Source organism: Mustelus asterias, chromosome 11 (genome assembly GCF_964213995.1).
Source record: "Mustelus asterias chromosome 11, sMusAst1.hap1.1, whole genome shotgun sequence".
NCBI lineage: Eukaryota > Metazoa > Chordata > Chondrichthyes > Carcharhiniformes > Triakidae > Mustelus > Mustelus asterias.
The window spans coordinates 6070093-6095157 of record NC_135811.1 but is presented as its reverse complement, the minus strand read 5'-3'; the positions used below and the strand labels follow the sequence as shown (position 1 = coordinate 6095157).

At 45.5% G+C, this 25065-nt stretch overlaps 1 protein-coding gene across 4 annotated transcripts in view; it reads left to right on the top strand.

Moving 5' to 3' along the window:
- Nucleotides 1-22915, top strand: part of LOC144500342 (uncharacterized) — a 41677-nt gene extending 18762 nt beyond the window's left edge. For all 4 annotated transcript variants that reach the window (XM_078223089.1, XM_078223090.1, XM_078223091.1 and 1 more), the window contains 5 exons: nt 276-412; nt 515-597; nt 15363-15531; nt 16454-16536; nt 17797-22915. In XM_078223089.1, the coding sequence (XP_078079215.1) occupies nt 276-412; nt 515-597; nt 15363-15531; nt 16454-16536; nt 17797-18068 (744 nt within the window). In that variant the 3' untranslated portion in view covers nt 18069-22915. The remainder of the gene's footprint in view (nt 1-275; nt 413-514; nt 598-15362; nt 15532-16453; nt 16537-17796) is intronic.
- Nucleotides 22916-25065: the final 2150 nt, after the last annotated feature.

The window sequence follows — 25065 nt, the reverse complement described above, 5'->3', positions numbered from 1 at the left end:
ACCCAGGTTCAATTCCCAGCTTGGGTCACTGTCTGTGCGGAGTCTGCACGTTCTCCCCGTATCTGCGTGGGTTTCCTCCGGGTGCTCCGGTTTCCACCCACAGTCCGAAAGACGTGCTGGTTAGGTGCATTGACCCAAACAGATGACTTGGGTATTTTCACACAAACGTCATTGCAGTGTTGATGTAAGCCTACTTGTGTGACTAATGAATAAACTTAAACTTACTCTTTTCTCTCCACCTCCCCCCCGGCCCCCCCCCCATTCTCCTATTGCAGGAAGATACCAGATACAAGTGCCCACACTGTGACCGCCAGTTCATCCAGCACTGCGACCTGAGGAGACACGTTCACATTCACACGGGCACACAGCCCCACAAGTGCGACGTGTGTGGGAAGGGCTTCCTCAGAGCCAGGTATGGGGACAATTTGAAGAAACTATTCAGCTGGGAGAGCCTCTCCCTGAACACTGTGGCAATTCACTGGTTTGAGGTTCATGTGTTGTTCTATACTTTCAGTGATCTGGTTGTTCACAAGAGATTTCACACCAAAGATCGTCCATTCCAATGCCACCACTGCCAGAAATCCTTCTTCCAGTCCGGTGAGTGCATCACAATGGTTCTCCCAACCCCTCCGTTAGAGTCCAGTCTGTAACTCACTCCCGGGTATCTGTTATTCTATATATAAACCACCCCGAACCCCTTGATTAGATTCCAGTCTGTAACTCACTCCCGGGTCTCTGTTATTCTATATATAAACCATCCCAAACCCCTCCGTTAGATTCCAGTCTGTAACTCACTCCCGGGTCTCTGTTATTCTATATATAAACCATCCCAAACCCCTCCGTTAGATTCCAGTCTGTAACTCACTCCCGGGTCTCTGTTATTCTATATATAAACCACCCCGAACCCCTCGATTAGATTCCAGTCTGTAACTCACTCCCGGGTATCTGTTATTCTATATATAAACCACCCCGAACCCCTCGATTAGATTCCAGTCTGTAACTCAGTCCCGGGTATCTGTTATTCTATATATAAACCACCCCGAACCCCTCGATTAGATTCCAGTCTGTAACTCACTCCCGGGTATCTGTTATTCTATATATAAACCACCCCAAACCCTCGGTTAGATTCCAGTCTGTAACTCACTCCCGGGTATCTGTTATTCTATATATAAACCACCCCAAACCCTCGGTTAGATTCCAGTCTGTAACTCACTCCCGGGTATCTGTTATTCTATATATAAACCATCCCAAACCCTCCGTTAGATTCCAGTCTGTAACTCACTCCCGGGTATCTGTTATTCTATATATAAACCACCCCAAACCCTCGGTTAGATTCCAGTCTGTAACTCACTCCCGGGTATCTGTTATTCTATATATAAACCATCCCAACCCCTCCGTTAGAGTCCAGTCTGTAACTCACTCCCGGTATCTGTTATTCTATATATAAACCACCCCGAACCCCTCGATTAGATTCCAGTCTGTAACTCACTCCCGGGTCTCTGTTATTCTATATATAAACCATCCCAACCCCTCCGTTAGATTCCAGTCTGTAACTCACTCCCGGGTATCTGTTATTCTATATATAAACCATCCCAACCCCTCCGTTAGAGTCCAGTCTGTAACTCACTCCCGGTATCTGTTATTCTAAATATAAACCACCCCAAACCCCTCCGTTAGAGTCCAGTCTGTAACTCACTCCCGGGTATCTGTTATTCTAAATATAAACCACCCTGAACCCCTCGATTAGATTCCAGTCTGTAACTCACTCCCGGGTATCTGTTATTCTATATATAAACCACCCCAAACCCCTCGATTAGATTCCAGTCTGTAACTCACTCCCGGGTATCTGTTATTCTGTATATAAACCATCCCAACCCCTCCGTTAGAGTCCAGACTGTAACTCACTCCCGGGTCTCTGTTCTATATATAAACCATCCCAAACCCCTCGATTAGATTCCGGTCTGTAACTCACTCCCGGGTCTCTGTTCTATATATAAACCATCCCAACCCCTCCGTTAGATTCCGGTCTGTAACTCACTCCCGGGTCTCTGTTCTATATATAAACCATCCCAAACCCCTCGGTTAGATTCCGGTCTGTAACTCACTCCCGGGTCTCTGTTCTATATATAAACCATCCCAAACCCCTCCGTTAGATTCCGGTCTGTAACTCACTCCCGGGTCTCTGTTCTATATATAAACCATCCCAAACCCCTCGGTTAGATTCCAGTCTGTAACTCACTCCCGGGTATCTGTTATTCTATATATAAACCATCCCAAACCCTCCGTTAGATTCCAGTCCGTAACTCACTCCCGGGTATCTGTTATTCTATATATAAACCACCCCGAACCCCTCGATTAGATTCCAGTCTGTAACTCACTCCCGGGTATCTGTTATTCTATATATAAACCACCCTGAACCCCTCGATTAGATTCCAGTCTGTAACTCACTCCCGGGTATCTGTTATTCTATATATAAACCACCCCAAACCCCTCGATTAGATTCCAGTCTGTAACTCACTCCCGGGTATCTGTTATTCTATATATAAACCACCCTGAACCCCTCGATTAGATTCCAGTCTGTAACTCACTCCCGGGTATCTGTTATTCTATATATAAACCACCCCGAACCCCTCGATTAGATTCCAGTCTGTAACTCACTCCCGGGTATCTGTTATTCTATATATAAACCATCCCAAACCCTCCGTTAGATTCCAGTCTGTAACTCACTCCCGGGTATCTGTTATTCTATATATAAACCACCCCGAACCCCTCCGTTAGATTCCGGTCTGTAACTCACTCCCGGGTATCTGTTATTCTATATATAAACCATCCCAAACCCCTCGATTAGATTCCAGACTGTAACTCACTCCCGGGTATCTGTTATTCTATATATAAACCACCCCGAACCCCTCGATTAGATTCCAGTCTGTAACTCACTCCCGGGTATCTGTTATTCTATATATAAACCATCCCAAACCCCTCCGTTAGATTCCAGTCTGTAACTCACTCCCGGGTATCTGTTATTCTATATATAAACCACCCCAAACCCCTCGATTAGATTCCAGACTGTAACTCACTCCCGGGTATCTGTTATTCTATATATAAACCACCCCGAACCCCTCGATTAGATTCCAGTCTGTAACTCACTCCCGGGTATCTGTTATTCTATATATAAACTATCCCAAACCCCTCCGTTAGGTTCCAGTCTGTAACTCACTCCCGGTATCTGTTATTCTATATATAAACCATCCCAAACCCCTCCGTTAGATTCCAGTCTGTAACTCACTCCCGGGTATCTGTTATTCTATATATAAACCACCCAAACCCCTCGGTTAGAGTCCAGTCTGTAACTCACTCCCGGGTATCTGTTATTCTATATATAAACCACCCCGAACCCCTCGATTAGATTCCAGTCTGTAACTCACTCCCGGGTATCTGTTATTCTATATATAAACCACCCAAACCCCTCGGTTAGATTCCAATCTGTAACTCACTCCCGGGTATCTGTTATTCTATATATAAACCACCCCGAACCCCTCGATTAGATTTCAGTCTGTAACTCACTCCCGGGTATCTGTTATTCTATATATAAACCACCCAAACCCCTCGATTAGATTCCAGTCTGTAACTCACTCCCGGGTATCTGTTATTCTATATATAAACCATCCCAAACCCTCCGTTAGATTCCAGTCTGTAACTCACTCCCGGGTATCTGTTATTCTATATATAAACCATCCCAAACCCCTCCGTTAGATTCCAGTCTGTAACTCACTCCCGGGTATCTGTTATTCTATATATAAACCATCCCAAACCCTCCGTTAGATTCCAGTCTGTAACTCACTCCCGGGTATCTGTTATTCTATATATAAACCATCCCAAACCCCTCCGTTAGATTCCAGTCTGTAACTCACTCCCGGGTATCTGTTATTCTATATATAAACCATCCCAAACCCCTCCGTTAGATTCCAGTCTGTAACTCACTCCCGGGTATCTGTTATTCTATATATAAACCACCCCGAACCCCTCGATTAGATTCCAGTCTGTAACTCACTCCCGGGTATCTGTTATTCTATATATAAACCATCCCAAACCCCTCCGTTAGATTCCAGTCTGTAACTCACTCCCGGGTATCTGTTATTCTATATATAAACCACCCCAAACCCCTCGGTTAGATTCCAGTCTGTAACTCACTCCGGGTATCTGTTATTCTATATATAAACCACCCCAAACCCCTCCGTTAGATTCCAGTCTGTAACTCACTCCCGGGTATCTGTTATTCTATATATAAACCATCCCAAACCCCTCCGTTAGATTCCAGTCTGTAACTCACTCCCGGGTCTCTGTTATTCTATATATAAACCATCCCAAACCCTCCGTTAGGTTCCAGTCTGTAACTCACTCCCGGGTATCTGTTATTCTATATATAAACCTCCCCAAACCCTCCGTTAGATTCCAGTCTGTAACTCACTCCCGGGTATCTGTTATTCTATATATAAACCATCCCAAACCCCTCCGTTAGGTTCCAGTCTGTAACTCACTCTTGGGTATCTGTTATTCTATATATAAACCATCCCAAACCCCTCCGTTAGATTCCAGTCTGTAACTCACTCCCGGGTATCTGTTATTCTATATATAAACCACCCTGAACCCCTCCGTTAGGTTCCAGTCTGTAACTCACTCCCGGGTATCTGTTATTCTATATATAAACCATCCCAAAACCCTCCGTTAGATTCCAGTCTGTAACTCACTCCCGGGTATCTGTTATTCTATATATAAACCACCCAAACCCCTCGATTAGATTCCAGTCTGTAACTCACTCCCGGGTATCTGTTATTCTATATATAAACCACCCAAACCCCTCCGTTAGATTCCAGTCTGTAACTCACTCCCGGGTATCTGTTATTCTATATATAAACCACCCAAACCCCTCGATTAGATTCCAGTCTGTAACTCACTCCCGGGTATCTGTTATTCTATATATAAACCACCACAAACCCCTCGGTTAGATTCCAGTCTGTAACTCACTCCCGGGTCTCTGTTATTCTATATATAAACCATCCCAAACCCCTCGATTAGATTCCAGTCTGTAACTCACTCCCGGGTATCTGTTATTCTATATATAAACCACCCAAACCCCTCAATTAGATTCCAGTCTGTAACTCACTCCCGGGTATCTGTTATTCTATATATAAACCACCCAAACCCCTCAATTAGATTCCAGTCTGTAACTCACTCCCGGGTATCTGTTATTCTATATATAAACCACCCAAACCCCTCGATTAGATTCCAGTCTGTAACTCACTCCCGGGTATCTGTTATTCTATATATAAACCACCCAAACCCCTCGATTAGATTCCAGTCTGTAACTCACTCCCGGGTATCTGTTATTCTATATATAAACCACCCAAACCCCTCAATTATATTCCAGTCTGTAACTCACTCCCGGGTATCTGTTATTCTATATATAAACCACCCAAACCCCTCAATTAGATTCCAGTCTGTAACTCACTCCCGGGTATCTGTTATTCTATATATAAACCACCCAAACCCCTCGATTAGATTCCAGTCTGTAACTCACTCCCGGGTATCTGTTATTCTATATATAAACCACCCCAAACCCCTCGATTAGATTCCAGTCTGTAACTCACTCCCGGGTATCTGTTATTCTATATATAAACCATCCAAACCCCTCGATTAGATTCCAGTCTGTAACTCATTGCCGGGTATCTGTTATATATAGTATATATTTCCATGTTGTAAACCTCTATGACTCTATATAACCACCTCAAACTCCTCGATTAGATCCCGGTCCCGTAACTCACTCCCAGGTATCTGTTATTCTATATATAAACCACCCTGAACTCCTCGATTAGATACTGAAATGAGGCACGAATGATCAGATCCTTGGAAGCTGCTAATGGTTCCGATTTTCTAATGATTGCAGATGGTATTTGCACTTCCAATTTGGGAATTCCCAGACCTCCATTCCTGATTCGTGAATATAAGATGCCATCCGTTATGTGGGGGGGGGGGAAAGTGTAGAAATTGCTTCACGGCATTTCGGATGAGTTGATTGGGTATCTGTTATTCTATAGATAAACCACCCCAAAACCCCTCGATTAGATTCCAGTCTGTAACTCACTCCCGGATATCTGTTAGAAACATAGAAAAACTACAGCACAAAACAGGCCCTTCGGCCCCACAAGTTGTGCCGAACATATCCCTACCTTTTAGGCCTACCTATAACCCTCCATCCTATTAAGTCCCATGTACTCATCCAGGAGTCTCTTAAAAGACCCTATTGCGTTTGCCTCCACCACCACTGACGGCAGCCGATTCCACTCGCCCACCACCCTCTGAGTGAAAAACTTCCCCCTCACATTTCCCCTGTACCTACCCCCCAGCACCTTAAACCTGTGTCCTCTCGTAGCAGCCATTTCCACCCTGGGAAAAAGCCTCTGAGAGTCCACCCGATCTATGCCTCTCAACATCTTACATACCTCTATTAGGTCTCCTCTCATCCTACGTCTCTCCAAGGAGAAAAGACCGAGCTCCCTCAGCCTATCCTCATAAGGCATGCCACTCAATCCAGGCAACATCCTTGTAAATCTCCTCTGCACCCTTTCAATCTTTTCCACATCCTTCCTGTAATGAGGCGACCAGAACTGAGCACAGTACTCCAAGTGGGGTCTGACGAGGGTCTTATATAGCTGCATCATTATCCCCGGATTCCTAAACTCAATCCTTCGATTGATAAAGGCCAGCACACCATACACCTTCTTAACCACCTCCTCCACCTGCGGGGCCGATTTTAGAGTCCTATGGACCTGGACCCCAAGGTTGTTCTATATGTAAACCACCCTGAACCCCTCGATTACATTCCAGTCTGTAACTCACTCCTGGGTATCTGCTATTCTATATATAAACCACTCAAACCCCTCGATTAGATTCCAGTGTGTAACTCACTCCCTGGTATCTGCTATTATATACGGGAGCAATTCAAACTCTTTACAATCCTCATTTTGTTTTTAAACACCATTTCCTGCTCCAAGTCATGTTTCACTAAGATCAGCCCCATATTCAGCAATAATCCAGAGTTTTCAGAACCTCTGACCACCACTCCCTAATTGATCTCCATCTCTTTGCCTCTTTGCATTCAGAGCCTTGGGGTCAGAGCCAGCATTACTGATCCTTGACTTAGAAGGTGAAGAGTTGGCGCCCTGCTTCAGTGGTCCCACCTCAGATTTCCATGTGTCATCCAGTGGGATCCTCTCATCTGATGGGTGTGGGTGGTTTCCTCCCTCGTGGTATAGGTTGGTGCAGCATGTAAACCTCTGCTTGCTGCATCAGATGAATCCTTTCTCAAACCCCCCTGTCCACTTGTATTATGGATGGGTTACAGCCATAGAAGGTATCTTCCAAGTGAGTTGCTAGTGAGATCGTTTTAATTTTCCAAAATTCCCTAGATTCAGGGAAGGTTCCATTAGATAGGAAAATAGCAAATGTAACTCCTTTATTCATAAAGAGAGGGAGACAGAAAGCCGGAAACTACAGGCCAGTTAGCCCAACCTCTGTCAATGGAAAAATGTTGGAAGCTTTGGCAAGGCACTTCAAAAAATTCAAGGTAATCAGACAGAGTCAGCTTAATTTTATGAAAGGGAAATAATGTTTAACCAACTAATTGGAATTCTTTGAAGTAGTAACATGTGCTATTGATAAAGGGGAACTGGTAGATGTACTGTACTTAGATTTCCAGAAGGCATTTGATAAGATGTCACATCAAAGGCAGACATTTAAAGCTGATGGTAAAGACTGGCTAGCTAACAGGAAGCAGAGTAGGCATAAATAGGTCATGTCCTGTTTGGTAAGAGTGGTGTACCACAGGCATCAGTGCTAGGACATCAACTTTTTAGAATAGAATGTGGCAAAATGTGAAATTGACCATTTTGGCAGGAAGAATATGAAAACATATCTAGACGGTGAGAGATTGCAGAGCTTGGAGATGCAGAGGAATCTGGGTGTCTTAGTGCATGAATCGCAAAAAGGTTGGCATGCAGGTACAGCAAGTAATTAGGAAAGTTAATAGAATGTTATTGTTTATTGCAAGGGGAATTGATTACAAAAGTAGAGAGGTTATGCTTCAGTTATACAGGGTATTGGTGAGACCACATCTGAAGTACTGTGTACAGTATTGGTTTCTTTATTGGAAGAGTAAGAGGTGACTTGATTGAAACATATAAGATCCTGAGGGATCTTGATAGGATGGATGTAGAGAGGATGTTTCCTGTAGAACTGGAGGTTTGTTGTTTAAAAATAAGGGGTTGTCCATTTTAGACAGAGAGGGAGAGATTTTTTTTCTCTGAGGGTCGTGAGTCTTTTAAATTCTCTTCGTCGGGAGGCAGAGGAAGCAGAGTCTTTGAATGTTTTTAAGGCAGTGGTAGATAGATTCTTGCTAATCAAGGCAATGAAAGGTTATGAAGGGTCGGTGAAAATGTAGAATTGAGGTTACTCTCAGTTCAGTCATGATCTTACTGCAGGCTTCAGGGGCCACATTCATATGATTTGTATGTTCACGTCACTGCCTGTCCATCTGTTTATCAGAATGTGAATTCTTTCAATACCTCACCCTGTTCTCCATGGGCAGAGCATGAAGATACAGAATTAACAGGAGCTCAGGGCTTAGAGGTTTAGCAACAAAAGCTGCTCTGTCCCCTCACAATACAGATGGTATATTAGTGTGGCCCAGAGCAGAATATAGTTATTTAAATGTAAAGAATGCCTGTAATTTTAAAGAGCCATGTGCCTTTCTTCAGCCTTGACTTTTAACAATGTGTCACATGCGGGTGTTGTAAACATCAGCGTGACGTTAAATAAAATGTTCCGACAGAGCTCCTGATCCTTGCTTGAAGTTGCAGACATGAGGACTGGTACATGGGGGTCAGTCAGGATTCTGTGTGATTGTGATCCCCCCCCCCCCCAGGCTTGAATGGCCTACTAATGATTGGCGGCACTGAATGGTTCATTTAGTACGTACCATGTGAGGGTTTTGAAATCCTGACACTGGAGTAGAACAATTGGAACAAGCTGTTCCAGTGCAACTACAACACTGGCACCTACTCCGGCAACATGAAACATTGCCCAGGTATGTCCTGTACACAAGGTGTGGAGATGCCGGCGTTGGACTGGGGTAAACACAGTAAGAAGTTTAACAACACCAGGTTAAAGTCCAACAGGTTTATTTGGTAGCAAAAGCCACACAAGCTTTCGGAGCTCCAAGCTCCTTCTTCAGGTGAGTGGGAATTCTGTTCACAAACAGGGCATATAAAGACACAAACTCAATTTACATGGATAATGGTTGGAATGCGAATACTTACAGCTAATCAAGTCTTTTAGAAACAAAACAATGTGAGTGGAGAGAGCATCAAGACAGGCTAAAAAGATGTGTATTGTCTCCAGACAAGACAGCCAGTGAAACTCGGCAGGTCCAGGCAACTGTGGGGGTTACAGATAGTGTGACATGAACCCAATATCCCGGTTGAGGCCGTCCTCGTGTGTGCGGAACTTGGCTATCAGTTTCTGCTCAGCGACTCTGCGCCGTCGTGTGTCGCGAAGGCCGCCTTGGAGAACGCTTACCCGAATATCAGAGGCTGAATGCCCATGATCAGGAGATGCCCTCATAAGAACAGGATATGGCGCTCGACTCATTGATCAACAGTTCCAACGCGCCACAGCGAAAAACCGCACCGACCTCCTCAGAAGACAAACACGGGACACGGTGGACAGAGTACCCTTCGTCGTCCAGTATTTCCCCGGAGTGGAGAAGCTACGGCATCTCCTCCGGAGCCTTCAACATGTCATTGATGAAGACGAACATCTCGCCAAGGCCATCCCCACATCCCCACTTCTTGCCTTCAAACAACCGCACAACCTCAAACAGACCATTGTCCACAGCAAACTACCCAGCCTTCAGGAGAACAGTGACCACGACACCACACAACCCTGCCACAGCAACCTCTGCAAGACGTGCCGGATCATCGACACAGATGCCATCATCTCACGTGAGAACACCATCCACCAGGTACACGGTACATACTCTTGCAACTCGGCCAACGTTGTCTACCTGATACGCTGCAGGAAAGGATGTCCCGAGGCATGGTACATTGGGGAAACTATGCAGACGCTGCGACAACGGATGAATGAACACCGCTCGACAATCACCAGGCAAGACTGTTCTCTTCCTGTTGGGGAGCACTTCAGCGGTCACGGGCATTCGGCCTCTGATATTCGGGTAAGCGTTCTCCAAGGCGGCCTTCGTGACACACGACGGCGCAGAGTCGCTGAACAGAAACTGATAGCCAAGTTCCGCACACACGAGGACGGCCTCAACCGGGATATTGGGTTCATGTCACACTATCTGTAACCCCCACAGTTGCGTGGACCTGCCGAGTTTCACTGGCTGTCTTGTCTGGAGACAATACACATCTTTTTAGCCTCTCTTGATGCTCTCTCCACTCACATTGTTTTTATCTTAAAGACTTGATTAGCTGTAAGTATTCGCATTCCAACCATTATTCATGTAAATTAAGTCTGTGTCTTTATATGCCCTGTTTGTGAACAGAATTCCCACTCACCTGAAGAAGGGGCTTAGAGCTCCGAAAGCTTGTGTGGCTTTTGCTACCAAATAAACCTGTTGGACTTTAACCTGGTGTTGTTAAACTTCTTACTGTACACAAGGAACAGGACAAAGCCAACCTGGCCAAATGCCGCTACATTGGTCTACTCTCAATCAACAGCAAAGTGATGGAAGGGGTCATCAACGGCACTGAGCAGAAACCAAGAGAGAAAATGCTGGAAAATCTCAGCAGGTCTGGCAGCATCTGTAAGGAGAGAAAAGAGCTGACATTTTGAGTCCAGATGACCCTTTGTCAAAGCTTTGTCAATGCTGCCAGACCTGCTGAGATTTTCCAGTGTTTTCTCTTTTGGTTTCAGATTCCAGCCTCTGCAGTAATTTGCTTTTAGCACTAGCAAGCAGCACCTACTCAGCAGTAACCTGCTCACTGACACTCCGTTTGGGTTCTGCCAGGATCTCTCAGCTCCTGATCTCTTTACAGCCTTTGTTCAAACATAAATGGGGCGGCACGGTGGCACAGTGGGTTAGCACTGCTGCCTCTCAGCGCCATGGACCTGGGTTCGATTCCCAGATTCGGGTCACTGTCTGTGTGGAGTTTGCACGTTCTCCCCGTGTCTGCGTGGGTTTCCTCCGGGTGCTCTGGTTTCCTCCCACAGTCCAAAGATGTGCATTAGTGGGGTAAATATGTGGCGTCATGGGGCTAAGGCCTGGGTAAGATGCTCTGTCGGAGAGTTGGTGCAGACTTGATTGGCAGAGTGGCCTCCTTCTGCATTGTAGGGATTCTATGGAAAGAGCTAAACTCCAGAGGTGGTGTGAGAGTGACTGCATACAGGCAACATCCAAAGCAGGAACAGGGGTAGGCCATTTGGTTCCCCCGATAACCTATTACCCCTGCTTACCAAGAATCTAACCGCCTCTGCCTTAAAAATATTCAAAGCATTTGGCCAGGTATGGCATTAAGGAGCCAGAGCAAAACTGGAGCCAATCAGGTGGAAAACTCTCTGCTAGTTAAACATAGAAAATAGAAACAGGAGTAGGCCATTCGGCCCTTTGAACCTGCTCCACAATTCATGATGATCATGGCTGATCATCCAACTCAATAGCCTGATCTCCCGCCCCCCGCCAATAACTCCTTCTTCAAAACGTACAATGTTTTGGCCTCAACTGCTTTCTGTGGTAGCGAATTCCACAGGCTTACTACCCTCTGGGTGAAGAAATTTCTCTTCATCTCGGTCCTAAAGGTTTATCCCTTAATCTTAGACAATGACCCTAGTTCTGGGCTCCCCTGCTATTGGGAACATCCTTCCTGCATCTACCCTGTCTCGTCCTGTTAAAATTTTAAAGATTTCTATGAGATCCTCCCCCTCATTCGTCTGAACTCCAGTGAATATAATCCTAACTGACTGGATCTATCCTCATGCCTCAATCCCGCCATCCCAGGAATCAGTCTGGTTGGAGTCATACCCGGTACAAAGGAAAATGGTTGGGGTTGCTGGAGGTCAATATCTCTGTTTCAGGACAATCACTGCAGGAGTTCCTCAGGGGAGTGTCCTAGGCTCAACCATCTTCAGCTGCTGCATCAATGACCTTCCTTCCTTCATGTGGTCAGAAGTGGGGATGTTTGCTAATGATTACACAATGTTCAGCACCATTCGCGACTCCTCAGATACTGTCCAAATGCAGCAAGACCTGGACAATATCCAGGCTTGGGCTGACAAGTGGCAACATTTGCGCCACACAAGCGCCAGGAAATGACCATCTCGAGCAACAGAGAATCTAACCATTACCCCTTGACATTCAATGGCATTACCATCGCTGGCATTACCACTATTAACATCCTGGGGGTTACCATTGATCAGAAGCTGAACTAGACTAGCTACATAATTACTATGGCTACAAGAGCAGGTCAGAGGTTAGGAATCCTGCGGCAAGTAACTCACCTGACTCCCCAAAGCCTGTCCACCATCTACAAGGCACAAGTCAGGAGTGTGATGGAATACTCCCCACTTGCCTGGATGAGTGCAGATCCACCAACACTGAAGAAGCTTGTTACCATCCAGGTAAAAGCAGTGACACCCCCTCCACCACCGATGCACAGTGGTAACAACGTGTACCATCTACAAGATGCACTGCAAGAACTAAGGCTCCAACTAAGGCAACTCCCTGACCCATGGCTGCTACCACCTAGAAGGAAGCACCACCGCCGCCGCCTGGAAGTTTCCCTCTAGGCCACCACCCTGACATGGAAATATATCACCGTTCCTTCACCTTTGGTTGGTCAAAATCTGGGAACTCTCTCCTGAACTGCACTGTAGATGTACCTACACCACACGGACTGCAGTGGTTCAAGAATGAAGCTCACCACCACTTTCTCAAGGACAATTAGAGATGAACATAGAACATTACAGCGCAGTACAGGCCCTTCGGCCCTCGATGTTGTGCCGACCAGTGAAACCAATCTAAAGCCCATCTAACCTACACTATTCCAATATCATCCATATGTTTATCCAATGACTATTTAAATGCCCTTAATGTTGGCGAGTCCACTACTGTTGCAGGCAGGGCATTCCACGCTCTTACTACCCTCTGAGTAAAGAATCTACCTCTGACATCTGTCCTATATCTATCACCCCTCAGTTTAAAGCTATGTCCCCTCGTGCTAGCTATCACTGGCCTAGCCAGTGATGCTTACATCCCATAAATGAATAAAAAAACCCGTAAGACTGATCCGTGTTTCCTTCAGTCCAGGCTGGTGCAAGGTCGGGGTGAGTCTCTCTGCATGGGAAACTGGTGAGGAGATTCATGTTGCCTGCTGACAACTGGCTTTTAAAGGTGAAGGGGTGTGGGAGTGCGGAGTGGGGGAGTGCAGGGTGGGGATGGGAGAGTGTAGGGTGGAGGGGCGGGGATTTGGAATAAGGAGCCTTTCCAGTACCCTGGCCAATAGCAGCACACCACAGATAAAGATGATCTTGTTCATTCACCTCATTGGCTACCTGTGACAACTTGCTGTGCAGAAAAAGTGCTGCTACACAAGGACGACTGCTAAATATTCAAATAATTCTGTGAATATGAACCATTTTCGGTTTCTTCTCCACTAGACGGGGCTTTCATTTTTATTAGCACCTTTCATGGAAATAGGAAGCCCAAAATATTTCACAGCCAATAAGGTACTTGTCATCCTGTGAGCAATACGGCAGCTAATTTGCACACAGCAAGCTCCCACAAACAGCACTGTGATAATGATCAGGTAATATGTTTCAATGATATTGGCTGAAGGATCAACACTAGGCAGGGCACAATAAGATGCTTTATAAATTCAAGTTTGGTACATTCTTTCTTTCATGAAGATGGTTTATTGCCAACTTCGGTGGTGGCGGTTGGTGGAGAGGGGGTGGTTTTGCAAACTTTATTGAGGCAGGGCTGGGAATTAAAAAACTAAATGAGAAGCGATGTCCTGTGATTTCTCAGTCCTTTTGCCTGCGCAATGCATCTGATTGGCAGGCACGGCTCTGAAAAATTAGAATCTTACAGCCTAGCACCTTTTGGCCCATCATACCCTTGTCAACTCTTTGAAAGAACTATCCACTTTGGTCTCACTCGCCAGCTTGTTCCTCCACTAAAGCCCTGTAAATTAGTCCTGTAAACAAGTCCAATTGGCTTCTGAAAATCCAGATGGAATCTGATTCTCTTCAGGATTATAATCCTCCTTGTGTGGGTGATTTCTGTTTAAGATGACTGTGTCCTGTGGGGTTGGTGAATGTCTGATTCTGGTTGAGGGGCCAGCTAGAAAGTGAACAGCCCTGTGGCAAGTGGTGGAAAGTTGAGGATCTGCATTATAAGATGAACTCTATCTCGGAGACTGGCAGTGACCCTCACCATTCTGCACATCCTTTCCTGTGCGCCCGGACTACGTGCTAATCTGACAGTAGTTATGAATCCAGTGAATTCTTCATGCAACATCAACAATGTTTCGGCTGCACTCATGAGCTTACATCCCTGCTTCCTCGCCCTCCTCCCCTCTCTGCCTCCGACTTTCTCTTCTCTGCAGAGGCAGTGTCTTTTCCAATGGTGTTGATTGCTCTCTGCTTGGGTACTGTGCAGAGAACAGTGACCACATATTGCCAGGATGGTGCCAACTGCATTCTGCTGTGATACAGTGCCACTGGTACTAATTTTACTATTTTAGGGTACAATGGGAGGGTTACTGGGCTCACTTGACTGAGGGCTGGCTGGCCTTTTCTGGCGTACAGAGGCACAAGCTCAGGCCACTGGCTTCTGGCTGTGGCAAGTTGGCTCGGGGCTGTACAGTTGGCATTAGTTCCCTTGGGTAAGGGAAAATGATCTGAATCGATCATGACTCTCTGCGTCACAAATTCCTGGCCATTGAAGGAAAGTGTGTGGGGACATGTGCATATATTTACGTGCGTAGAGTTGTGTGTGCATACAGTTGTGTATACACCATGAGTATTTGTGTGCATCTGTGAGACAGTGAGTACATCAGGCAAGCCCATTCTGTTCTCATCCAAACAGCCTCTCAACACATTCCACCAGGCTCACACATGAACAACAGTCCCTTGGGTAAGGTGTATCAGACAGTCGCCATGTTTCCAGGATAGCACCCCAACTGGTTGCAGTTTAGGGATGTGGGATAAGGGGGAACAGAGTGACGGGAAGTTAAACCTAAATGAGCAGAAGGTGTAGGATTTTTCCCAAGCTGTGTTATATTCTGCAGGGGACCTGCGCCGTCACGTGAGAAATGTCCACATGACCAATGCCCGGATGCTGAGCTGTGGTCACTGCAGGAAGAAATACACCAAGGAGGCAACACTCCTGCATCACATCCAGACCATACATCAGGACGTGCTGCTACAGACCCTGCAGGAACAGGAGCAACACAGCAGGTATATCATAGAAATACAGTGAGACCCTTCCATTCCAGCCTACTTCATATCCAGTTCACTCAGGGTTGAGTCCATCGTCGCTTTGCAAAATGTAGAATGGTGAATTTGACCTACAGCGTGTTAACGTATTGGGAATGGAATGCTTTTCGACACAACGCATCAAGCATTGTGCCAGCGGGTGTAACAGAGGAAAACGTAAAGCTCCTTCTACATCAGCCTCATCAATAGGCCTCAAAATAATCAGCACAAGAGTGCTGCTCCCTGTTGCACCCACACTGGCTATCCCGTGACCTCTTGAGAAACTTTCTAGTTTAATGGTAGTGCTGTCTAGGACTCGCTCTTGCTAGGAAACTGCAAACTCATTTCACCCAGGACCCTTAGAACCAGCAGGGAAATAAATTCGTGTCCGACTGGCCTGGGGTTTAAACTCAGCTCCCAGACACAAACTAGGTCTATGTCTGGCCCCTGGGCATTTGCTGCACGTTATTTTTCATAGACATCTGTTGGTGCAACTAATTTACATACAGCAAGCTCCCATAAACTAAACCTGTGATAATGACTAGATAATCTGTGTTCAGAGATGTTGAGGGAATAACATAGCCATTCCTCAAAATTATGCCATGGGATATTTTATGGCCGTGCAGGGCCTCATTTTAACATCCCATCCGAAAGGTGGCACCTCCAGTGCGGCACTCCTGTGGTACTGCATTTGGAGCTTTAGCTGGGATTTTGTGTTCAAGTCTCTGGAATGGGATTTGAACCCATGACCTTCTGAGTCCAAGACTACCACCCACTGAACCGGGGCTCACATCCTCCGAAAAGGGAAAAGTTGTTTTTATTTGGACCAATGTTTATGTAAAGTTAACCGTGTATGAAGAGTTTCCAACTGATATGGTTTGTGTGCCTTTCTCTTTCTCCTCAGTGAGGTTGGAAGCATGGTTGAGGCTGAAAGCTCCCTACACACTTACGGGTCAGAGGACATGGAGGCAGGGCCTCTAAGTTCAGGTACAGAAAATGATTATGGGGTGTTGCTGACCTGGCTGGGTGGACGAATGGGGCCGGGGATGACCTTTTAGGGCAAAGATGATTCCTAGCTTGAATCTTGTTGCGTAATCTCAGATAGAAGTGCTAAACATAGCCTGACAAGGTTCAACCATTGCACTCTATGCAATAGAAGCTGATACCAATAAATCACTTTCTTTTCCCTCTCCCCTTCTGAAAATGCTGAAAGGCTGTAAGAATGCTGGCATATTTTCCACTCCTCTGACCCAGAGGAGTCCGGAAGACTGTCCCAGTTTGCATTGCTAAATCTTAACGCACTGTAGCTTCTGATCCTTGATCAAGTGACCAGCCAGGTTGCTGAGTGCTTGTCTTGCTTGTTCAGGGCAATTACAGTGCTCCCAATTCCTGGCTCAGCTCGGAAAGAATTGAGCACTGTGACTCTTCCCACTTTGGATGGAATAAAAGTTTTTAAAGTTTATTTATTAGTGTCACAAGTAGGCTTACATTAACACTGCAATGAAGTTACTGTGAAAATCCCCTAGTCGCCACACTCCGGCACCTGTTTGGGTACACTGAGGGAGAATTTAGCACGGCCAATGCACTTAACCAGCACGTCTTTCAGACTGTGGGAGGAAACCCAGGCAGACACAGGGAGAAGGTGCAGACTCCGCACAGACAGTGACCCAAGCCAGGAATCGAACCCGGGTCCCTGGCGCTGAGGCAGCAGTGCTAACCATTGTGCCACCCTAGAATGTCTCAAAGTTTTTTTTACATCCAAAGAAAATGTTTTAAATTGTTCATGGGAGATGGGCATTTGTTGCTCTCGATAAGGTGATAGTGAGTCACCCTCCTGAACTGCTGAAGTCCATGTGGTGTAGGTACACTCAGTGCTGTTAGGGTGGGGTGGGCAAGTAGGAAGTCTCACAACACTAAAGTCCAACAGTTCATTGTAGGGAGTGCCAGGATTGTGACCCAGCGATTTAATCCTTCAGTCAGAAGGTGTGTTAGAGCTTCATTCATCAGTGTAAGTATTCCATCACATTCCTGACCTGTTCTTGGTGGACAGACTTAGAGGAGTCAGGAGGGGAGTTACTCACCACAGAACTTTCAGTTTCAGACTTGCTCACTTGAAGTTGCTCCAAAGTGATGGTAATGGTGTAGATTGGCAGCAGGCCACTGGATCAACTTATCTTCAATGCGAGAGTTATATGGTTGTACAAGCTGCTGTGACATCTAATGCTTTTTAACACCTCTTGTCCACAGCATTACCAGTTGAGGCAGAAAGGAGTGAAGAAATTGCATTGGCAGAAGTAACTGCCATAGAGTGTGGCACCGAGACGCATCCTTCCCTCCCAGGGCAGCTCCTGGAAGCCACAGTCACGGACAGCACAAAGGAACAAAGCCGGACTTTCCTTGGCTGCAGTGGGACAGTGCCCAGTTTTGTGCTGATAGATATGGAACTCTCAGGAACTACCGAGGAAGGAGCATACCCCCCAGGCAGAGGGAGTGAAGTGAATTATTCAGCAGTGAAATGACCATCCGGCTGGACATCATGTAATTGGCCGATTTTGGTGCCGTACAGTGTGTCTGCCCTGCACTCACGAGAAAACATCACAAAACGTCTTTCAACATCAATCCAAAAATAATTTGATGTTCAAGCCTGCAGCCACTGCAAAGGACGTGACAAAGCGAAGCCTGAATCAGTACAGTAACTCTGCCATTAGGAGCGAAAGAGGTGCCTGCATTGCTTCTTTGCAAGATTCAACTACATCTAACCAACTCATCAGGAGCCAACTTCTGTTCTGTCATGGAGCTCTTCCTGACATTTACTCTACATTTAAACTTTGATTCTATTATCCTCACTTTGAATTAGTTTGTCTGTACCATCAGGTCAGATCTCTCTTTTACAGGTTAATAGACAAAAGGTTTTCTGAATTCATTTAGTCTTCCCCTCCCTCCCTCTTTGACATTTATAAAAAAACAAACTTGCGGTCTATGACCTCAGGGTGTCCCTTCACAATCGATTTCACATTTGCGCTGTTGTTACGGAGCAGCCAGTTTGGACCCAGTAAACTCTCACAAACAGCAATTAGATAATGAGGAGATAATAAAAATAACATATTGTGGCTTATGGAGATCCAAAAGGCTGAAAAAAACTCAGCAGGACTGGTAGCATCTGTGAAGAAATAAGATGTTTTGAGTCCAATATGCCTCTTCTTTGGAAGCTCTGAAGAGTAAGGTTGGACTCAACATCAACTTTGTTACTCTCGCCATAGAAGTTACCAGACCTGCTGAGATTTTCCAGAAGATGGTGGTTGTGGGATAAATAATGGCTAGGACAGAGGGTTGAACTCCCCTACTCCTCTCCGAAATAGTACCATGGTATCTTTTGTATCTACTGGATCTGATGTCTCAGCAAAAAGACAGCACCTCAGACAGTATTGCATTTGAGTACTGCAAGCTTGCATTGTGTTCAAACCTTGGGTAGCACAGTGGCATTAGCACGGCTGTGTCTCAGCGCCAGGGACCTGCGTTTGATTCCAGCCTTGGGTGGCTGTCTATGTGGAGTTTGCACGTTCTCCCCGTGTCTGCGTGGGTTTCCTCCCACAGTCCAAAGGTGTGCGGGTTAGATGGATTGGCTATGCTAAATTGCCCCTTAGTGTCCCAAGATGTGTAGGTTAGAGGAATTGGCTGGGTAAATATGTGGGGCTATGGAAATAGGCAAAATGCACTTGGAGCATCGGGTGCAGACTCAAAGGGCTGAATGGCCTCCTCCTACATTGTAGGGATTCTATGAGTGTGAACTGAACGTTTGGCCTTTTGATTCAGATACTGCCTGATACCACAGGCAACACTTCAATTTGAAATAAAGGCTTGGCTGGAGTTATGATGCTCTGGTGGGTTTACCTGCCATTGTGAATGTGTAGAACGCTCCAAGGATAACCACACTTCTGTGGTCTGTGAATTTTTAAATTAAATATCGAAGTGGAGAATATTTCATAATCTGAAGCTGCCAATACTGTTCTGCAGAAAGTACTAAATCTTTCTAAACCCAGAGAACACTGGGCTGTGAGCAGTGAGACACTGTGCAAAGACTTGTACAGGTTAGAGCGGTTTGATTAGACAGCTTTCAAGGCTATTTATTTTACAGGGTTCTGGCATTATAAACCCTGTGGCAGCTGACAAAATTCACGTAAAACGGGGTCTGTTGGTATTCCGCTACTCCAGGGATACTTGGCATTTCTTCACTCACACACCACCGTAGGAGTAAATGAGGCAGCATATCAAAGTAATTTCATTCTTTATATGAAATGGCATCTCTTCAACGTCACATCAGCTCTCAAGGTGACACATGGTAATGTTAGAGTGGGAGCAAGTTAACTCTTTGCAGCAGCCTCAATAATCCATTACCTGAGGCACACAACAGATGGAAGGAATCCCTCCTCCAACAGCAGCAGGAGCTTTTACACATATTCAGGCAGATGAGGTCTTGTGCTAACATCGTAGGGCAAAGGTGACTTGTGTAACATTGTCAACACTGAAGTTTCTTTCTTCAAAGATTATGTGCACAGGTCCCAAATTAAACCAGTGAAGACATGGACTGCTGCCGAGCTAATTGTTCAAGAAGGGGTGGCACAGTGGTTAGCACTGCTGCCTCACAGCTCCAGGGACCTGTGTTCGATTCCCGGCTTGGGTCACTGTCTGTGTGGAGTCTGCACGTTCTCCCCGTGTCTGCGTGGGTTTCCTCTGGGTGCTCCGGTTTCCTCCCACACTCCAAAGATGTGCACGATAGGTTGACTGGCCATGCTGAATTGCCCATAGTGTCCTGGGATGTGTAGGTCTGAAGGATAAGCAGGGGAAATGTGTGGGGTTATGGGGCCTGGGGTGGGATTGTCGTCGGTGCAGACTTGATGGGCCGAGTAGCCTCCTTCTGCACTGTGGGGGTTTCTATGAAGTGTTGACTGCCATTTCAGCCATTTAGCGTCCACTGCAGAAATGCTGAATCCGTGTAGCATTCCTACTAAGACCACGAAAGCAACAGATTTACCCACGAGGGCCATTTCCAGCACTTTGACAACAGAAGATTTGTAATAAAAAAGTCTGTCTTCCCTCCCTCGCCCCCCATATTTGAATCTGGATCATAAATCATCTCCCCTCACTGGGAAATACAGCAGGCCGATAGGCCTCTGTCCTAGCCGCCACACTTGTATTACCTCTTTTAACGCGGCTGTCAAACATCATGTTTGAGAGGCAGCCTGAAGTTATATGAGAATTTTCTCGGTTTCTTCCGAATGTTTCCATTTTAAACAATAAGCATCAGGGCATATAAACAAGTGAGGTCACTGCCTCTCCCTCCTTTTAAAGTTATGGGTTATGTAATCCAGTTCCTCCTGTGATCAGTACCACAGTCCTGATTTATTTTGTAATCAGTATTAGATTCACTTTTTCCTCCCTTGGATGTGATTCCCCTGAAGGTATCACTAATGTTAACTGTTAGCAAGTGCATGCATTTCTTTCTGCAGTTGATAATGGTCCCTTTACCCCTCTTCAAATGACTTACTGGGGCCAGGCATGTAATGCAGGTTGAAGATGCTGGCTCAGTCATGCTGTCAGCTGGCATACACACACTGGCCAGCAGGAGTCACTGTACAGCACAAGATTTCTCTCCATACCCACCCCTACCAAAACATCAAATATTACTTCTTTTAAAAATACAAGACGCATCTTCTGAGACTCAGCTGATCTCTTACTGTATTACTCAGGGCTACATCATGTATAAGCATTTAAAACTTCAAAATTAAAACCATTGTAGCCATTTTTATAAATGTATACATTATAAAGAACTTGTACAGATCTATAATTACTTTCATCAGGAAATAAAAGAAATAAAGAACTTATATTCTCAAAACAATCCAGTTCCGAGACGCTAAATATACACACAAATCATCTACTATTTACACACATCACAATCAGACTGACAACAGACCTTAATGCAGGAGTCTATATTGCACAACAGCACAAGGCAGCCACTGGGAGATATTGTGCCAGTTTCCAAAACAAAGGCAGCACGCAGAGCTGAGAAAAGAACCAGATGCAATTTTAATAAACTTGGTTGTCATTTTTTTTTGGGTGGGTTGGGGGGATAAAAGAGAAGTGAGTGAGGAAGGAATTTCTTCCACTGCTCCAGAATTCACCACCTGAATCTTCGGTCTGCCCCAGTCTCTCGTCCAGCCCTCCTCACCATCTTCCAGGCGAATTTGAGCAGCAGGAGCAGTGTGTGAATTGAGTCACGGATAAAATCCTTTTATGCTTTGTTAACTGCATTCCACTTAATTTTTGAGCTAATGTTTTTTTTTCTAGAGATGAAAACGGGTGCTATTGACTTGCACTCCTGGCTGTGCCTTGGTCCTCCCCAGGGTGAGCTGCTGTGGGAGCCCAGAGGTGGAGAGTCATTAACATCTGACAGGCAAGCTTCCCAGTGTCATCTCATGCCACAATGGAGAGGGAAGGGCAAAAAAATAAATAGCACTGGTCCAATCATTTGGTAGCCAGTGCTGATGATTTAAAAAATATATATAGTCAAATTGATCACCCTTAACAAGGGAATGAAACAGGGTCATGGTGGGGGGGGGGGGGGGGGGGGAGAGAGAGAGTGGGGTGTTGCTCAGAGCCTTGACACACCAGTACCCATTCCCACCCGAATGCCAGAGACACCAGGTGGGCAGCAGGGAGGGCAGGGCAGAGGAAATGCCTCCTTCTCGGGTATCAGAGGTCACGTCGACTGGGTAGCTCAACAACAAAGAAAAATAAATTATATTTAAAGTCGGTTTTCAGCCTGTGTCATTCCAGGGACGGCTGCACAGATACTGGGAAACCTAGTATGAGAACCAACTGAAGTTACAAGTTTCTACCACTAGGTGATGATGCTCTCAATAGAATGGGCTTCAGGTAATAACTGCAGAATCATAGTACAACTCAGTCCATCATTTTGCAGTATTAAAGGCTACAAACTGGACACAAACCCTCATTACACACCCATTGAGTATTAGATGCCAGACATAATATTTCTCACCCCCTTCTCCCAAAGGTATTTGTATCTAGTTCTGATGCCTCCCCATACATTACTCAAGTGGATATGTTTTGGGTAGGCTGGTCAGAGTCACCACTGAGCCAATTTCTGGAGGTATACACTGTACCCAACACACACCCGCCCTCCCAACTGATTTTCCTTGGTCAAAGGAATGACAGGACTGATTGCTGTAGTCCTCAACCCAACAACGCTGCTCCTTCCCGCTTCTTTCACAATCCTGCCCCCTACACCGCACCCCCCCACATCCGAGCAAGCAAAGACCAGGAACCAAGTTGTCTTTTACTGGCTGGGTCCTGCATTGCAGAGGCGGAGGTGAAGCTAGGGTTTGAATTAACTTCCAATGTCAATACAAAACCTCTCATATACGCCCCGAGGAAGAACAAAGTATTTGCAGATGCTGGAAATATGAGGGGGAAACAAATGGGAATATTCAGCAGATCTAAGAACACATCCTGAGTGACGGACTTTAATTAGAATTGGGAGTTTTAAAAATGTAACAGTTCTAAAGCAAAACACCTCCTTCAAAGGCACTTCTTTGTCTCTTAAGCTTTCCACCATCTTTCTGTCATTTAATTTATCTTGTTTTCCATCCTATTACCGATCCACTCTGTTCCATCCCTTCACCTGCCTTCCTTTAAAACTGCAAAACCTGTGTACACTCAGCATGTAACAGGAGTCATCACCCCATTTCTTTGTCCGCTACCCTCTCCATGGATGCTGCCAGACCTGCTGAATATTTACAGTAAGTTTCGTATACCCTGAGGAAGTCTGTCTGGAATTTCATATGTTTTCTGAAAGGGAAGGATAACGCGAGAGCAGGATTTGTTTGTTTGCAATATCTCATCAAATAATCAATAAATTAAATGCCTCCGGCGAGACCATTTCAATCTGGTCACAAGGATTAACATTTTATCACCTTATACTGGGACTCATGTAAACAGGGATTGCGATGGTTCCCTCTCACTATGGTGCCTGCCAGCAAACAGCTCAAAATAGTATCTTTTTAAAATGGAGATCATTGATAAGAGAATGAAAGACTTCACATTGGGATTAAACAACTGCCCTGCTCTGTTAGATATGGGGGAGCGGGGGGCGTACGGCTCCCAACAATGAACCCAAATCCCAACATCAAAGCGATTTTGTGCATCAGTGGGACATTGTTTTTTTCACTCAGCCATCTAATCCTTTTTTGGCAGCACAAACCAGGTACTGTGTACTTGCAGAGTTATCAATTTGAGTTTCTAGAAGCACAAAGGTTTTGGGGTCTTCCTCTCCTCTCTAACCCCAACTTGTTTGGTTGGGCTTAAACCCATTCTTTTAAAAAAAGTTTAATTGTATGAAAAATGACAGTTTCTTTACGGGATACACAATTATACTAGGGAGAGGCAGTCAGTACACATGATGTCATACGAATAGGAATTAGGAGGAGTTGGCCACTATAAGACCATAAGACCATAAGACATAGGAGCGGAAGTAAGGCCATTCGGCCCATCGAGTCCACTCCACCATTCAATCATGGTTGATTTCAACTCCATTTACCCGCTCTCTCCCCATAGCCCTTAATTCCTCGAGAAATCAAGAATTTATCAATTTCTGTCTTGAAGACGCTCAACGTCTCGGCCTCCACAGCCCTCTGTGGCAATGAATTCCACAGACCCACCACTCTGGCTGAAGAAATTTCTCCTCATCTCTGTTCTAAAGTGACTCCCTTTTATTCTAAGGCTGTGCCCCCGCGTCCTAGTCTCCCCTGTTAATGGAAACAACTTCCCTACGTCCATCCTATCTAAGCCGTTCATTATCTTGTAAGTTTCTATCAGATCTCCCCTCAACCTCCTAAACTCCAATGAATATAATCCCACGATCCTCAGACGTTCATCGTATGTCAGGCCTACCATTCCTGGGATCATCCGTGTGAATCTCCGCTGGACCCGCTCCAGTGCCAGTATGTCCTTCCTGAGGTGTGGGGCCCAAAATTGCTCACAGTACTCCAAATGGGGCCTAACCAGTGCTTTATAAAGCCTCAGAAGTACATCCCTGCTTTTGTATTCCAAGCCTCTTGAGATAAATGACAACATTACATTTGCTTTCTTAATTACGGACTCAACCTGCAAGTTTACCTTTAGAGAATCCTGGACTAGGACTCCCAAGTCCCTTTGCACTTTAGCACTAGGCCCCTTCATCCTGCAAAGCCATAGAGTCATAAAGGTTTACAGCATGGAAACAGGCCCTTCGGCCCAACTTGTCCATACCGTTCTTTTTTTTAAGCCCCTAAATTAATCCCAATTGCCCGCATTTGGCCCATATCCCTCTATACCCATGTAACTGTCTAAATGCTTTTTAAAAGACAAAATTGTACCCGCCTCTACTACTACCTCTGGCAGCTTGTTCCAGACACTCACCACCCTCTGGGTGAAAAAATTGCCCCTCTGGTCCCTTTTGTA